General features: G+C 39.0%; 1 protein-coding gene across 50 annotated transcripts in view; it reads right to left on the bottom strand.

Moving 5' to 3' along the window:
• NRXN1 (neurexin 1) overlaps window positions 1–16,876 on the bottom strand; it is a 1,214,286-nt gene extending 1,197,410 nt beyond the window's left edge. For 18 of the 50 annotated variants that reach the window (XM_058278553.1, XM_058278550.1, XM_058278535.2 and 15 more), the window contains exons 1-2: window positions 16,363–16,801; window positions 11,969–13,632 (exon numbers count right to left, since the gene is read on the bottom strand). In XM_058278553.1, coding sequence (XP_058134536.1) covers window positions 11,969–12,740 — 772 coding nt within the window. In that variant the 5' untranslated portion in view covers window positions 12,741–13,632; window positions 16,363–16,801. Of the gene's footprint in view, window positions 1–11,968; window positions 13,633–16,362 lie in introns of all 50 variants that reach the window. The other 32 variants (XM_058278557.2, XM_058278545.2, XM_058278555.2 and 29 more) reach the window with 7 other exon arrangements.
• Window positions 16,877–17,391: the final 515 nt, after the last annotated feature.

Genomic DNA, 17,391 nt, shown 5'->3' on the forward strand with positions numbered 1-17,391 from the left:
TCCCAATGCGATTGTTTTAAGTTGTGTTAGTTCTTCTCTCTTTCCAACACTTTTTTTTCAGCCAATCTTCTTTCTTCCTAGCCCCTGTTTCTCTCTTTCAGTCTTCCTTCTCCTTTTCTCAATGATCATACATCCCAGTGCTTCCCTAAGGCCTCATCATCCTTCCATCCTATGTCCTTCATGGGTGGAAGATGCTCCACTATTGTGCATTTGGCAACACAAATCTTTATTGCTTCTGGTCGGGCTAAAATATGTTTTCTGTGTTATTCACATAAGGCTTTTTTCTAGGATGAATAACTTCTTGGGTCTGGGAGAGGAAGAGTGCCCACTAGTCTTTATTTCCAATGATGTCTGGGAAAGGGCAAAGTTCTTAGCCAACAGTCACAGAGGAGCTCCATTCCTAGATGGAGAATTGCTCTAATTCCTGTGGTTTTACCCAGGGCTTTACTTTTGTGAAAGAAATCCATGGAGAATGTAATAGAACAAACAGAGGGAAGAACTTCAAGTGTAAAAAAAAAATCTTTAAATATGTTCTATAATCGAAAGAACATAAATTATGATGGAAATAACAAAATAATATTATTTTAATAATAATTTCAACTTAAATAAAGATTGAAAGGCCAGAGGAAGAAAGAATCAGCGACTTATGTCTCAAAAAAATCCCCGTACCATAAAAGAAACTGACCAGTGGAACATGTTCTAAAACATATACATTACTCATTTAAATATTAAAAATAAAATTTTTTATTAATTTTTCAACTATTCTAAAACTAAACAACATTTCTGGGTTTTTACTAAAATAAATCCATTTCAAAATATTCCTGCAGTGGTCTTGACTTATTTTGAACCACTAATTGCTCAGTAAGTAAGTTTCCTTCCCCAGTTTTCTTATGTATGTAAAGTTTAAAAAATAATCATCAAATATTAGCTTAAATTTTTCATCTGTTTAAACACAAATGTGGCTCATGCCAATAAAAATAATAAAGCTCCATTAAAGTAAAGTACTCTTAGTAAAATAACCATCAGAGCAATCTTAGAGGAAAACTGAATATAGTTAGTTTTTCACACAACCTCCAGGAGCAGTTGGGATGATATCAATCAAAAATATGAAAATACCAACTTGAAGAAACTTCAAAATTTCTAATACCATCCCGGATCGGAGAAAAGTGTTTTATCAGAATATAAGGATAGAGTTTTTAGTTTTGTAAGGTCTTATGTTGAAAAAATATATATTACAGCAGACTATTTTAAGTTTTAAAAATATTATATTTTTAATGACATGTTTTTACACAATATAAATTTTTGAAGATTTTAATATGATTTTCAATATTCTTAAAGGCTCTTTTTGCTTAAATGATATAATTTACTTTTATTTTTGTGCATATTTCTTTGTGAATATGTATATATATTTATATACATCTATGTACACACAAATATATTTATATACCAGAAGAAAAGGTCTCATTATATAAGAATATCTCAATATTTTATTTCACAGGAAACTGGGCCAATTTCTTAAATAAGATTTCATAAATCTATTACACATTGAGTTCTGCATTTGGGTAGTGAAATGCAACATATATTACCTCTTTTTGCAATGCTTTCAACTGTATAAAAATTAAATATTTGGTATTTTAAGGATCAAATATAATCATTTTAAATACACTATTTGCAGGAAACTCCATTCTGCATTTAAGACATAAGGAGTTTAAGTTGAAAAGTGGTATCTTCCATATACAGCTATAGTTATATGCTGTCATGCCAGCTATTTCCCTAAAGAGAGTCTATCCACTCATGCTTAATTATAGAGCAACATCATTACTCACGAGAAAAACATGAGTCTTTAATTTCCTTTCCTCTGCTGGACTGGAGCAGTTCATTCTGCTGACTGTAGCAATATCTGAGTAACACTTAGGCTTAGGTGGTTCCACATACAGGGCCAAGTATTGTCAGGTCACAAACAACAGCAGCTCCTAAACTGTGGTAAGTGCTGTTTCCATTATGAATTAGCATCCACCTAGAATTCCTTATGTCTATAATTAAACATAGAAAGCCCTTCTTGTTGCATGCTGGTGAAGCAACTGTTCGTTTTGTTTTTGTTGTTTGTTTGTTTTTATCAGCTTCTCTTCTAACTTTTGAACCACCAGATCCCTCCTGGGAACCAACCTAAGAAAGTGCTATTTAAAGTAGCACTTGTTCCTGTAATGTTATGTCATATTTCTAATTACAGTGCAGATAGTTTTGAGCACAAGTAACCAGACAAGAGTACAGGTCAGCACTTTGGCTTGCCAGGTCAGATTTGTTTTCCTCCCACTTGTTTCCATATATAGTTTCCCATATATAAATAAAATAGCACAGAGAATACATATCTTTCTAACTCTAAGAACAGCTCAGCTTGAGTTGATTTTAGGCAATGTGTCGGGAAGCCAAACTCACTCATCCAAAAAGAGATACTTTGTTTTCGTTACGTAATTTCAATTAACTGCCCCTGGTACCATCATCTATATCTGCTGCAGAACCACTTTCTAACTCAGCAGCCCTTGCTAATTGTCTACTTATGTGACTAGGCTAGGTCTTTACACTTGTGCTGAATCATTACGGACTATGAAAATTTTAATAATGTTATCTCCCAAGCTCTCAAATGGATGGAAATTTTGTGCTGCTTGATTTGTGAAAACTAACTCTTTTATTCAAAAGGATAAGAATTAGTTGTAATGTTTAGATGCAAATTATTGGGGCTTTCTTCTAGTTACCTTAGAGTAGAATCGACCCATTAAGTATAATATGACTAAAACATCAACAAAAAAAGCAAATAAGCAAGTGTATGGAAACAATGTTTTATGTGATAACTTATAATAAGCTATAGTGTTTCTTTGTTATCAGGACATTAGGAAGTGGAATTAAATTCAAGGGTCTGCCATAATCCTTAATAAATTTAAATTAGCAACAAGTTGACAACTATGGAACACACTCCTGGCTTCTATTACCTTCTATTATCTATTTGATAAGTGAAATACACTGGCTATGTCAACTATGTCAACTGCCTGCTGGGACATTGTATGCACCAGCTCATATCACAGGTCTGCTATATAGCATCAGTGGGACTTTTGGCAAGTTAACATCTCCTAACCATGATTTTCTCATCAGTAAAATGGGAATTTTATAAAAACTACTAAATAGAACTATACTTAGTAGTAAATGCAATACAATGGGAAAAACACATTTTACAACGTCTTTCACTTACACAAAATAATAATATAACAACTGTTGTGATTCTAAACAGTGATTTTAAATGGTGATAGATCACTAGTACTCAAAGTTAACAGGTGCTTATGGTACCATTAAAGCACGGACACTAAAAACACTTTTGGAAAGAATTTGATGCTTAATATTTTTTGGTGAAAATCATATATATTTATTGATTTAGAAAGTATTGTAGGAGTTGTGATTGGGCTAGTAATGAATTTTCTAATACCCAGTCATGCATTAAAGCATTTATTAAGCTCTTACAGCATATTCACCATTCAATTACTTATAATTTCTACAGTGGAATAGTCATAATTGGAAAGCTTTATATTTCCTGAGTATGTTGATAGGACGGTTGTTCAATAGATGTGAATGCAAAATAAGAAACTATGTTCTATTTTCAAGTATTAAAAAGGCACAAGATACTGGCAAATGATTCAGTTCAAAGTTGTATCAGGTGTTTTAAACAGATTACTCCCTTCCCTTTTTCTTTTTTTAGGAGGTACCAGGGATTGAACCCAGGACCTCATACATGGAGCTACACATGCTCCCCCTCCCGTTATTCTTTTGCCTTTTCATATACGTCTTCTTGCTTTCCAGAATGGCCTTTGGGTTTATGTTACAAATATTTAATTTCTTTTGCTGAAATTTTTTCAATATGGATTTCCGTTAAGGACTCCTTTGTAAGGAAGCTTTTATGTATATTTAGTGCATTTCTATTCTATGAGTAGCATTCCTATTTTTTACCTGAACAATTTTTTTTTAAAGGTATCAGTTACCTAGAGTAAAACATATAAATCTTTAACTTTTTGTTTGGTCCATCTTTATAAAGATCTGTAGATCTGTGTGTGGTGGCTTGGAGTTACGTTCCATAGAAAAATAATTTCTTAATCTTAACCCATCTTTTAAGTGTGGACCCATTGTACAAAGGACCTTGTTAAGAGATGAACTGAACTGGTGAAGTCACCTGAATCAAGATGGGCCTTAATCCTATTATTGGAGGCCCTAGACAGAAGGTTACAGAGAGAGAAACCATGGGGAACAGCCAGAAGCTGGAAATCATGGTGACCAGAAGAGAAAGGAGAAGACACCGCCATGTGCATTGCATGAAACAATAAAGCCAAAGACCAAGGATCATCAGAAGTCAGTCCCAGAATGCCACATTTTTTAGAGAGAAAACAGTGCCCTGCTGAGCCCTTAATTTTGGACTTCTACCCTCAAAACAGTGAGCGAATAAATCCCACTGTTTAAGTCAACACATTGTTTGGTATTTGTTTTAGCAGCTGGGGAACTAAGACACCAACAAGCCACCACCCTGATCATGCCCAAGACTTCACTGTGTTCTCTCTTAGTCAATACCACTAAAAAGCAACCTCTATTCCAGCTTCCAGCACCATAAATTAGTCTGTTTTTGAATTTCATATAAATAAAATCATATATTATGCACTCATATAGTTACTATCTTAAATCTTCTATTTCACTGTTTGCAGGAGGAACGAGGGAATCAAAATCCTCTTCTATCAGTTTTTATATACCACTGTATCTATGTACAATAACAGAACTCTATCAAACCACGTGTGCACTAGTAGGCAAAAATTGTAAAGGCATAAAATATGTCTATTATTGATCCCAAAGTAGATTTATGAAGCCTGTTAGAAATTTTCATTACTAACATTCACATATCTTAGCGCCATCTATCCTGTCCCCATGAGATATGTCTTTCAAACTTTTAAGCATTCCTAAGAGTTTACATGCATTATCTACTCACAAACACTCTGTGAGGTAATGTAAAACAGGAGTTCACAATTTATTAGTAGTCTAATTTGGTGGTTTTCTAATTTAGAATATTGAAAATTCAGACACAGAATGTTCATGGCCTTACTCTACTTTTAGCAGCTACTTACAGGCAAAGCCACCCTTGAATTTGGGTCCTCAGACCCCACACCATATTCTATTTATACACATTAGAAAGATAATAATATGGCAGGAAAGAAATCTGAGAAAGCATTGTACCAATTCCCATATTCAAGGAGAAATAAGCAGAATCTGTGCTCAAGAGAGAAAACCAAAGCCATACAAATTTTTAAAGTACTCTTTAAAAAAACCTAATTGGAACATTTTTAAGACTTCCCATTTCCAAAGACCATGAAAATTGACCTATTCCTGCACTTCTGAGTAGCAAAAAGGAGAATGGACCATAAAGTTATAGATATGCCAGAAAAAAAAAATTAAAGGATTTTGCATTATACTATTTTTCTATATAATGAACTAAAAACTTTTAATGATATAAAAAATCAATTTATTCTGCATTATGTTATGTATATTTATGTCACTTTGTGAAAATAATTTGTATAGCAACTTCTAAATCTAGTTTTATTATCTCTATAATAAACACAAACTTGCATGTCTATGACAGGGCATAATCATAAGTACACATTTACAGGTGTTGAGGCTGCAACCAGTGTGGCAATCAAGTGCTCACTAGGAAAGTAGCCAATAACTATTTTCAGGATCCACTGTGGTTCAGAGTACTAATTTTCACAATACAGCCAAGAACAAGCAACAACTTAGTATCAGTCTTTTCTGTAATCAATCAGGGGTGAATTTTTAAAAAAAAGAATTTAAATATCACATTTTTAAGATGATATTCAAAACTGGAAGATGATTTCTCTTGTAAGGTAAAAAAATACAATCTGTATATGATAAAAATTAATATATCATGTCTGCACTTTTAAAAGCACAGATTGATTGTCAAGCATGTAAATATATTTATTTAGAGGAGGGCATCTAGGAGAAATTACAACTTTGGATGTGTGTTTTCTTAAATTAAAGCAATTAGAAAGTTCCTATTTGGGAGCAGATGTGGCTCAAGCAGTTGAGCATCCTCCTCCCACATAGGAAATTCTGGGTTCGGTTCCCCGTGCCGCCTAAAGAAAAATAAAAACAGATAACAAGCAGACAAGGAGCAAAAACAAGTTCCTATTTAAGATAGATAACTTAGTATAAACCCCCAAGAACAAATCATTTTTAGATAAAAATGTAGTAATATAAAAGCACTGTTTAGAGAGAGGATTTGGATGGACTAAATGTATTCGTTTATCTGGAGAGTGAAAGATAGTTTTTAAAACTGCTTTCTGTTAAAAGATAAACATTCATTTAACAGCCATAAGGAAAATTATAATATATAAGGTGGTTTTTAAAAAATATTCTTAAATACACCTAGAAATGGGTATCATTACAACAGTGTTACATAAAACAGAAACAGAGGCTTACCGTCTATGTTGTTTGCTTTTATTTACTATTTGAAAGCTTTGGGCTAATCAAGGATCATTGCTAGATTAGAATTCCTTTTAGGTAAGAGAGAAAATATTCCATATTTGAATTTTGCTTTAGAGCAGTCCTGAATAAGATGGTAGCAGTAGCAGTAGTAATTATAATCATAAAAATAACAACTCTGGACACTTCCTAAAGGCTTACCATGTGCCAGGTACTGTTCTAAGAGCTTTCCATGAAGTCACCTGCTTGATCTTCTTGAGATCTATGAAGTAAGGACCATTATTGTCCCAATTTCACAGCTAACAAAACTGAGGCACAGACAGTTTGAGTGTGCTACTTGAAACTAGGCAGTCTGGCTCCAGAGTCTGTAAAATTTTGCCTCTGTTCTACAAGCATTTGAGAATTGGAAAAAAACATACCTCTCAAAAAAATACACCCACTTCATTTGTGGCATTCCAGAATGGTAGCACAATCTTAATTAGTATTAGATAGTCAAGATAGGCTTTTGTCATAGACCAGGTAAATGTCTTTCGTTGTCCTACTCTAAGAGCTGTCCAGAAAGTTTCACCTAGACCCAAATCACTGCTAGATTTCTCAGTCCCACTCAAAGGTGTTTCAACACCAGTGATTCACTTTCCTACAACGGCTGACTTCAAACAAAATTGTGGCAAAATCTCTCAATCCTTTTTACCCAATTTTAACACCTACACAGTAACTACTTAATTTTTTAAAAATCGCCAAAGATTTTAAGTTTCTACATAATGTTTTCTTTCATTCTAGCACGTGAAATATTGAAGGCCTATAATCAACCAATATGCATTGTGATTAGAAATATACTTTTGGTGGGACGAGGCTGGGGAAAGTATGGCATTGTCACTGGGCTCCAGAAGTCTCTAGATTGAATGCATATTTGAGAGAAATCACATGACAATCACTGTTTCAGAAAATTCTGTTTTATAGGTGGAATCAAAGTCTTCCAAACTGTGAAAGGCCTTAGATTTCATTACCTAACCAGACTCAGGAAGATTCTAACTTTCTCAGAGGAAAAAGCCTGCTTTTCTCTACATCTCCTAGCTCAGTCTACAGCCTTATTGTGGGTGCCTAACAAATGTTGTTGACTGACAAACAGAAAATAATGTTTTCTCTTTTCTCTGGCCCCCTTTCAATCTGTTCTCTACTTTGTAGCCAGAGTCATATTTTTGAAAAACAAAATTGATAATGGCACCTTCCTCCCCACTCTTAATAGTAAACACCTTTTTTTTTTTTCCCATCACTTTTACTTTAAAGAATAAGATCCTTGACATGGCCTTTATGGCCCGACATGATCCAACCCAGCCCCTTCTCTAATAGGTTCTTGCTCAAAGGCCCTTTCTCAGTTCCTTGAATATGCCATGCCATCTCCTACCATGAAGCTTCCACACCTAATTCTTCTGTTTTCACCCAATTAATTCCTTCTCATTTTTCAGATTTTATTTTAATCCTCCTCCTCAGGAGAACCTTCCCTGATGAGGTCAAAGTACACTATTTCAAGTTCTCACAGTACCATGTACCTGTCCTTTAAAACACACACCATCATTTTACTTTTCCTTTTTTTTTTTTAAATTAATGTGCCTCCTAAATGCAATATGAGGTCGATTAAGGTAGGAACTCTATCTGAGTCTCCTCATCATTTTATTGTGCAAATCTAATACTCTGCTTGGCACTCACAAAACACTTAATTCATATTTACTGGATGAATGGATGAATAAATGAATGAGTGAATATAGTTTTCTATCTGGTCACATTATAAAATTATAAAGATCAAGAGTTTTATTAAATGGCATCTATCACACCACTAGGTTCAGTAACATTGAGTTATCAGTCAACACAAAACACACATGCTAAAAAGTGAAAAAAGGTGGCACTCATAGACTAATATGAAATTTTAATGTAAGTGACACCAAAATGCATGAGTTGTGGATCTAGAAACCATAAGAAGTATAAATTAAATCAATTTGTCGCTGAGCAGCATTTAGTTTTTGTTTGTAAGCTGGGTAGCCATGGAAATGACTAATTCTTTCAAGCATTCATATAAATAGGTTTACATGTATGCTGTTAGGAACTGCTAGCCCTCCTAAGTAGAAACTTATTAAATGATAATGGTACAGGGCACTTTGATGAGTGCAATTCATCGAAAAAATCATATACCCCATAAGCATCCATCATTCAGGAAAGATGATATTCGTGGGATGTAGAGGTCTAATGCTGACTCTCAGGGTCACAGAACATAAGAGGTGAACAAATTAGTTATGTTTCATCAGCCTTTTTTTTTTCTCTTGAATAAAACCTGAACCTGAAAACCTGAGCCTGAAAGAACTGGAGATCTTATTCAGTAGGCATAATACAGGGCTCCAGAATAGGTGTCCTCCTCCCGGGGCTCTGCCACAGACCTGGACATGACACACAACCTCTCTTGTCTCTCTCTCTCTCCATCAGTAAATAAAGAAATAAAACTTGCCAGACCTGAATAAACACAGCACGGATGAAACTCTGTTCATTAAATAAAAATATTCTAGAAATTCATAGGTGCGTAAGCTTTTCAAGGCACTCAAGGCCAGGAAAAAAAGCAGCAAATACTCAGATTGACCTTTTAGTAGTTAACATTGTATTTTGAATATGAAGGCAACTAAAAGAATCTCAGATGATATTTTACTAAATTTTAAAAGAACTGTAGTTGGGAGCAAAGATGATTTAAATTTGTGCTTAATGTTTGCCTGACCATTGAGTTTTTTTCCCCCTTAAATGCTCTCTAATGAATAAGGATATATTTGTATTTAAATTCGTCTTTTAAAAGAATGACAACAATCGGTGTAAATACTGGTTGGAGGCAGAGCTTTGTTCTTAATTCATGTGACTAGAAATCCTCTATCTCTAGCCAACACTTCATGATGGGTGATGGGAGAGGCATCCATTCTCAATTAATTATTCAACAGTCACTTGACACATATGTAACAGGAAAAATAAGCAAAATGAAGCCAATCCTGCAAAGACTGATTCTGTCTCTATCACACCATTCTTCATTTCTCTGATAATCAGAGGCAGCCAGCCTTTTGTTTTCCTTTCATGACTGGTGGTGATCTTTGCATTCCGTTTTTAGCTCAGGTTTTCAAAATGAATTAATACTTCAGAAAAATCCTGATAGATTTGCTTTTCTGGATGCATTCTCCTATGCATCAGATACTATACTGTTCAATTACGCATCTTGGTAATTCTGACTTCTTCAACTTAGAGAAAGAGCTATCTATTTGCCAAAATAAATTGTATTTCAGAGACATCTAAGTCTGCTTCTCTTTAACCTATTACTTTTTCCATCCTTTTCTCACTCAGAACTGTTCCTGATTATACATGATCCCTGGATCCTTACATCAAAAATGCACAGAAAATTTTTTAAAATTTATGTAAAACACTCTCCCACACAGTACAAGCTGTCATTGTACCATATTTGTTTCCCAATTTAAGGACGGAAGTTATATTTCATGTGTCCTCCATTAAATTGACTTTGCTGTCTTTTAAAGTAGCATTGACTTAGGGTATTTTTCCATAAAATAATTTGAACGTTTTTTAGTTTATAAATCAGTGTAAAGGTATGCAAATACAAATTTTATAACAAGTCATCATACCTAGTGATGATTTTCAATTAGATTGGATTTGGTAGAGGGGAAAACAGGTACTGTTCTATTATTGTAAAACATACTGTAAAGCCTGGTCTTAAACCCATGGAAATTTACTGATAAAGTGAAGTGCAATACAGACCACAGGACAGACAATTTTCTATAATTACTTAAGCCAAAGATAATGAAAAAAAGACATGAAGACAGAGCACAATACAGCCCTTTACTTTTTTTTCCAAAAACCCATGAAAGCTACAGAAGTCTCTTAAAGGCCAGCTTTTCTCTTTCTAATTAACTCCTTCTGCTGTTTAAACAATTGCAAATTTTATCAAATCTTCATTTCTTTTAAAGTTAGGTGAGAAAGAACTGGAAAATCTAGTAAGATTTTGTAGAGCCAGTTCCCCTTAGCAGTGTCAGCAAAAAAAAAAAAAAGACATTACGCAAGAAAACACAGCCCCACACAGAGCTTTTGTCCCTTCAGCTTTGAAAACCAGATTTAATAATTCACCTTTTTTCCTTCTCTGTCACAAATGCCATTTATTTATGGGCTGACTGCCTTGATTTGACCCATCGTTACCTACTTTACACTCTTGAGGTCTGCCTTCATGCTAAACCACTGATATATATGTGTGTCATCTTTTTTTGTACTCATTTTCTTTTCACAGGTTTTTCTGCATTGATACAATAATGTTTTCCTTGGTCATTGCCATGTAGCAACATCTGAGTAACATATTAAAGACTGAATTTTGTAAGGAGGAAGAAACCCTCAGGTATGTTTTTTGTTTGTTTGCTCACTTGTTTGTTTTAATCCCACAGTTTGAAGCCCCCAAGAACAACAGAAATTACAGTTTGACCGCCACTACTCAGATACTTGTCTGTAGCTTAACGCTCTCAGAAAATCTCTTACAATCATTTACATGCACTACCTTTTAATTAGCCTACAGAAGCCTCCTGATTCAGTAATGTCTAAATTTCTCTATTTATCTTCATATTTTGTTACTTGAGAAATACATTATTTAATCTTTAACATGTCTTAACATTAGCTGGCCTCAATCCCACTTCAAGAAACCACAGAAATCATCAAATTTTACTTAACTTGGATCTATGTTAGACTTGGACCTAACCATGGGAACCAACGTGAATTCCAAGAACCCTCCTCCCTCTAACCAAGACAATCTTCACATGCCCACCCCCACTTTTCCACAACCCAGAGCAGGTCTTTACAGTCTATTTGCAAAAGGCATAGCAGTGCCTAAGAATCCTGCCTCCCTTGTCCTTAACCAAGAGTAAACCATATGAGAATTCTCAACCACAGCCAACGTGAACCTCTCCTGCATTTCATTCTTCACCAAAGGCAGGCCAAATCTTCTAGATGCTTGTCTGTACCTTTTGGGGAAAGTCTGTGTATTATAAATTTAAAGCTGGTAGAGGGAAATATTAGTGGTGCCATGGCCCAGTGACTGTACGGGAAAGCCTGGCAAAGAACCCAAGGAATGAGAAAGAGGGTTCAATCTACTTGCAGCTTGGAAGGAAGTGAAATTGGTAGAAAGAGCTCCCAGGAGGAAAGTGACCCTGGAAATGGGACTGCTCATCCATTAAGAGGAAGCCAAAGAAGGAGCTGTGGGAGATGGTAAGGCAGAGAGAGAGCAAGAAACAGATCATCACCTCGGAGAGTACTGCCACACGCTATCCAGAGAAGGAAGGCCCCATGCACCAGCCCAGCCGCGCGTGGCTCGCCCTGCCTCCCCGCGCCCTGCCCAGGCCGAGGCCCCATGGGTCGGGCATGGGGTCCTTACCTTGGCTGCAGTCCTTGCCGCGGAAGCCGGTTCGCGAGCAGTCGCACACGGCCTGGTCGTCCACCACGGAGCACACGCCTCCATTGAGGCACACCCCGCCCTCGCCCTCCTCGCCCGCCTCGCACGGGCTCCCGCCGCCGCTGTTCGGCGGCTCGTCGTCCAGCTTCACCTCTCCGCTGTCCACCGGCAGGGCCTGCGAGGAGTTGACCCTCACGTCGCGAATCCAGCCCTTGAAGGGCTCGCGCTCCCGCACGGCGGCCAGCGTGAGCTTCAGCGCGGCGGCGCGCAGTTCAGGGGGCAGCCCCCCGACGAAGAGCCCGCTGAACACCGTCATGTCCCTGCGCTTGGACTTGACCTCCACCCACTTGGCCTCCACGTGGTCGATGAAGAGCGTGGTGTTGCGGAACTGGCGGCGGATGCGCACGCTGTGCCACGCGCCGTCGTTGACCGGGGTGTCGGCTAGCAGCGTGGCGGGCTCGGCGCAGAAGATGGAGAAGCTGAGCTGTAGGCGGCCCCCGCGCGTGAGGATCAGCTCCAGGAAGTCGCAGAAGCCCTCGTCGTCGAAGTAGAGCACGAGGCCGCGGGCGCTGCGCGTCTTGAGCTGGAAGCTCATCTCGCTCTCACAGCAGGCGTTCCACTTGGGGAAGCGCGTCCACTGGCCTTCGGTGCCTGGGAATTCCAGCCCGCTACCCAGCTCTGCCCAGCAGCCCAGGAGCAACAGCGAGAGGCACAGGAGAAAGCAGCCCCCGCGCTGTAGAAGCGCCGTCCCCATGCTCGGGGCAGGGGAGCGGCGGGGGGGTACCGGGGCCGACAGGGTCAAAACGGTTCTGGACACCGTGATGCAGAATTAGGGGTCTGGAGAGAAAGTGGGGTGAGGGGATGGGCAGAATGGAATGGATGCGCCCTCCTTTATCTAGCTCTTTTTTTCTTCTTCTTCTTCCAGCAACCCCTCCCTCTCTCCCTATAGTCTCCTCCCACCTGGAAAACGTAGACCCCAGTGGTACAGGACAGCGGCAGAACTCCCAGACCAAAGGGTGGATACACTTTGGAGGCAACGTTCTGGAATAGTTGTCAACAAGGGGTCAAAGGGAAATCACTGATCCATTTGAGCCTGATGAACTGGTTCAAGGGAGGGGAGAAGTCCACAGATTCTTCACCCCTCAAATACCATCTGCATGTACCTCCAGTGGTACCAGGCTTTGCAGTTAGAGTCAAGTAAGAAGCACACTCTTCTCAGGAAAGTGCAAGCCAGCAATATCTTTGGAGGCTTGGGAATGCGTCAAGTGTTCCTCCTCCAGCTGTAGAGTCCCAAACAAGAAGGGAGAAGGGTGTTCCTTGTTCACTTCAGGGCACCACCTGCCAAACTGAGTAATTTCAAAGGCCTGCTTCTTCTCTCATATCATGGAATTCCAGCACCACTGCAGCCAAAGAAGAATTCCTTGTACATGGCCTCTGGCTGTGCTGGCTCTTTTTCCCTCCCCAAAATGGGGTTCAAACCCAGAAGCTGCGAAATAGCCAGAAGCTGTTAGATGTGGAAATCAAAACAGCTCCTCTTCTTTCCTCTCCTCCTCTACAAGGCCAAGCTAAGATGCCAGCATATCAATTCGTTGTGTGTTGGTGATGCATTTTGGTTTTATTTTGTCTTTTTATAAGGACCCAGAAATCTGCAGGGAATTAAAATCAAAATTAAGTTTTAAAGTAATTTATAGTCATGTAAATAATTATTCAGCCCAGTAAACAGGTATATAACTGGTGCTGTTAATAGGGAAAGAGTTAACCTTACTGATGGAAATATTTGTCCTGTCCTACAAATAAGACAATGTCTCCTAATCATTAATATCACACGTACAACCAGCCATTATACCCTAGTAGTTTATTATAACCATTAATAGGTAGCCCTCCCAAACAAGTTTTAAATAGAGACACTGTTAGGATTATCTTTTTCTTTTTCCAGGAAAGTTTAATTTTCAAAATATATGAAAAGGAGGGGGAAAAGGCCCTTTTAAGGACTGTTGTTTATATTATGTCCTGGTTACATGGACAGTAAAAATACAACCTCTTCAAATCCCACTTAATAGCAGATGCCAAAACAGGCAAAGCAGATTAAATTGTTAGCAGGAAGCTGCTGACTTGAATTGTGTAGTATTTCTTCCATTTTATTTTTCTGAGAGAGAAGGAGAATCGGTAGATTCTTGTAAGTCTCTTTTAAATTTCAAACTTTTTTCCTCCTTTTTATTAAATGAATCATCTAAGAGAAAACACCCATTTGGAATCAGATACATGTTTTGGCAGTATTTATTCCTCAATTGCTATAATATTAGTTCCCCTAAAGATGTGTAAAGTACTTAATATTTTGCCAAACAGTGTAGTGATCTTAATACCTCTTTAAATCCTTATCTATCTTTCTGCCCTTAGAATTTGTGTGGTCAGAACAGCAGTTGGCATGTGTGTCACCTCAGCTGCTATGGCTTTAGAAAGCTAGAATTTAAAATCATACCTTTGAATCACTCACTATACTATTAAATCACCTCTCTTCACTCATCTAATCTGACAGAACCTTGAAATAGCACAGAAATTATATAGAGAGAACTATTTCTAATTCTTTTTTTAAAAACCAAAAAATATACTCGTACATTTTGACAAAAAATAAAAAAATAAAAAATGGAACTTCTGGTCATGCCAAGCAAATACATTTACTTCCTTCACCATTTCCTTCTATCCCCGCCGCCCTCCCATCACAGCAGGCACACACACACACACACACACACACACCAACTTTATTGCTTGGACACAGAGGCTCACTGTCCAATTAACACTTTTTTTTCCTACAAGCTGAAACTAGCAATAATTTATGGCACCGCATTGTGCTGCTGCTCCTCTGTGGAGGGAGCTGAGAGCATTTCTCTTCAGTACAGAGCAATCCCTACAGGTGTCAGCTGAGAGCCACCAAGCTAGGGGATCCCACTACAAGTTCCTCCCTAGATGAAATTGATGACTGTTTTTCTCCTTCAACACACACACAGAGAGACACACACACAATCCACTAGCAAAAGGAAATAGAGAATCTTGGTCGCTTATTTATTATGGCTGATATATTCCACACCATTAGCAAACCCCAGTCATATCTTGTCCACTCTTGTGCCAAGTCTAAAGAAAGGTGCTCTTAAACATCATTGTAAAATAGCATATTATTCAATGTACCTCATTTTTAAGTGGACTCATGAATCTGCCAAATATTCAGTCATTTTCAAAATGAATTTTGAATGTCACATTCAAGAATAGTGTTTTGAGCACATCCACAAGCTCATGTATTAGAAAACCATTTTTTAGTAGCTCAGTTGGAACTAATTATTTAATTAATTAGTATTACATAGATCACATAACCTCTTTTCACTCTCTCTTCTGCTTACCTCCATTAATGCACATCTTGCCAATTTTTAAGGGATGGAGGAGAAGTGGGGAAAAAACTAGAAAAATATATATGTGTGTATGTGTGCGTGTGTATTCTTATCACAGGGGAGGTCAACTGGCTTTCTGAGTTCTTAGAGGAAGCTCATTGTGTGCAAGAGAGTATCTGTATTTATATGGAGAAAGAAGGTTCTCTCTATGTGCAGGAAAAACCTGGCGAGTTCACACATTAGAGGATGAAATAAAAGGATTTGGAAAACAATCTTACTGCAGCCAAAGGAATAAGCGCTCTAATTCAAAAAGCAGAGTAACAACCTTATTAATCTTTCCTTTCTAGAATCAAATTCATTCCCAAGCCACTGGAAAGATCATTACAATATGCTCATCAGCTGCAGTTATATTTATTTTAATATGTTTATGGTACACACATACACACACACCTTTCCATATACCCTTCAATAAATGCTATCATAAAGAACCTGCAATATTTTGCAGATTGTGTTTTAGAAGTGGCTATCTTTTTCCGTTGGTTTTTACTAAGTCCCACAATACCAATGCACACCCAAAATTCTCACTGGCTTTCCCGCCCAGTCTCTAAACCCCAGCTATAATCCCAGTGCAGTTTCTTGGAGCTGACTGCACAAATTAAGGATAGCCAGAGTAAGGAGCTAATGGGGAAGGGAAAGAAAGATATAGATATATTTTATCGCTTGATTCCTAACCTTTCAGATCTTTTCTTTCTTTTGCTAATAAATCACTGCATTCCACCTTTAAGTTACTACCCAGTTCCACCACCTTCATCTTCTTGCCATGTATTTAAAAGGCTCCATGCAAAACAATCAAGATCTACACTCCCCACCCTCCCACCACCCATCTTTCCCCGTGCGTTTGTGGCAGATCCTAGCTCAGCTACAACGGGAAAGATATCCTTCTCCAGCTAGCCTCGCCCCATCCCCTCCCCCCCAACCCAAATTGAGCTTCTTTACCTGCCGTGTTATTCCCCTTAGCTCGAGACTGAGCTGGAAGCATGCATCGGTCAAAGCGAATTTCCTGAGGTCTATGGCTAAGGCGACTCCCGTTGCCTTTTCAGAGGCGTCAGGCTTGAGCGTCTATCTCCAGGAGTGCGGGAGGGAAGAACAGGCAACGGAGGGGAGCAGAAAGAGGAGGAGGAAGAGAGGGAAAGAGCAGGGAAGAAGGAGGCGGTGGTGGAGCACGAGAAGGCTGGGTTACGTGACGCGGGGTGCTGTCCTTCTGAAAGAGAAGGGCGGAGCTGAGCTCTCCGCAGTACCATGGAGAGCGGCGGGCCCGTCTTCGGGCTGGGGAACCGGTGGGCTCTGGAGGCGGGCGCAGCTCCTCGGGTCTGGACGCTGCGGAGCGAGGTGTTTCTACCTTTGCAACGTCCCTTTGCAGGGGGAGCCCGAGCCTAGGGGCGGGGACCTGCCGCAAGCGCTTCTAAGTTGTCGCCACCCTCCCTCCTCCCCCCACCCAGGAGAGAGAGACAGAGAGAAACCACGTAGCTTACTGAGCATGCCCAGGCCCCTGCTAGCCCCACGAAAAGCTGTGTGGGGATTCCACTTCTCCGGGGTTTGGTCCCGATTGGGCAGGAGTACCTGAGAGGGTGCCAGGGAAGGGATTGGCAGCTAAAGGGAAGGTACCAAGGAGTCTGTGATTAAGATGAGCTCTGGCTTTCCTTGTGCACCTTGTCCTGCTTGGAACCCATGAAAAGCTGCAGGTCTTCCAGGAATGCAGGGACGGACAGGACTCACACGGGCTCTGGCATTCCCCCAAGGTCTGTCTTCCACGCGCCACATTTTATTGTGGCCCTGGCCTAACAGACGACACCAACACAAGATCTGCTTAAGGCTGTTCCAAAAAGACACGAGAGGACCCACCAAGCTAACATGCCAACTTGGGAGATCAGATTCAAGTCTGTATGACAAAGTGCTTCTTCCTGCCGACCCTAGGCATCTCTCAGCTTTTCGTGCTATGCCTTGGCCGTGGTCATTCTGAGCTAA

The sequence above is a fragment of the Dasypus novemcinctus genome, chromosome 17, assembly GCF_030445035.2.
Source record: "Dasypus novemcinctus isolate mDasNov1 chromosome 17, mDasNov1.1.hap2, whole genome shotgun sequence".
Lineage (NCBI taxonomy): Eukaryota > Metazoa > Chordata > Mammalia > Cingulata > Dasypodidae > Dasypus > Dasypus novemcinctus.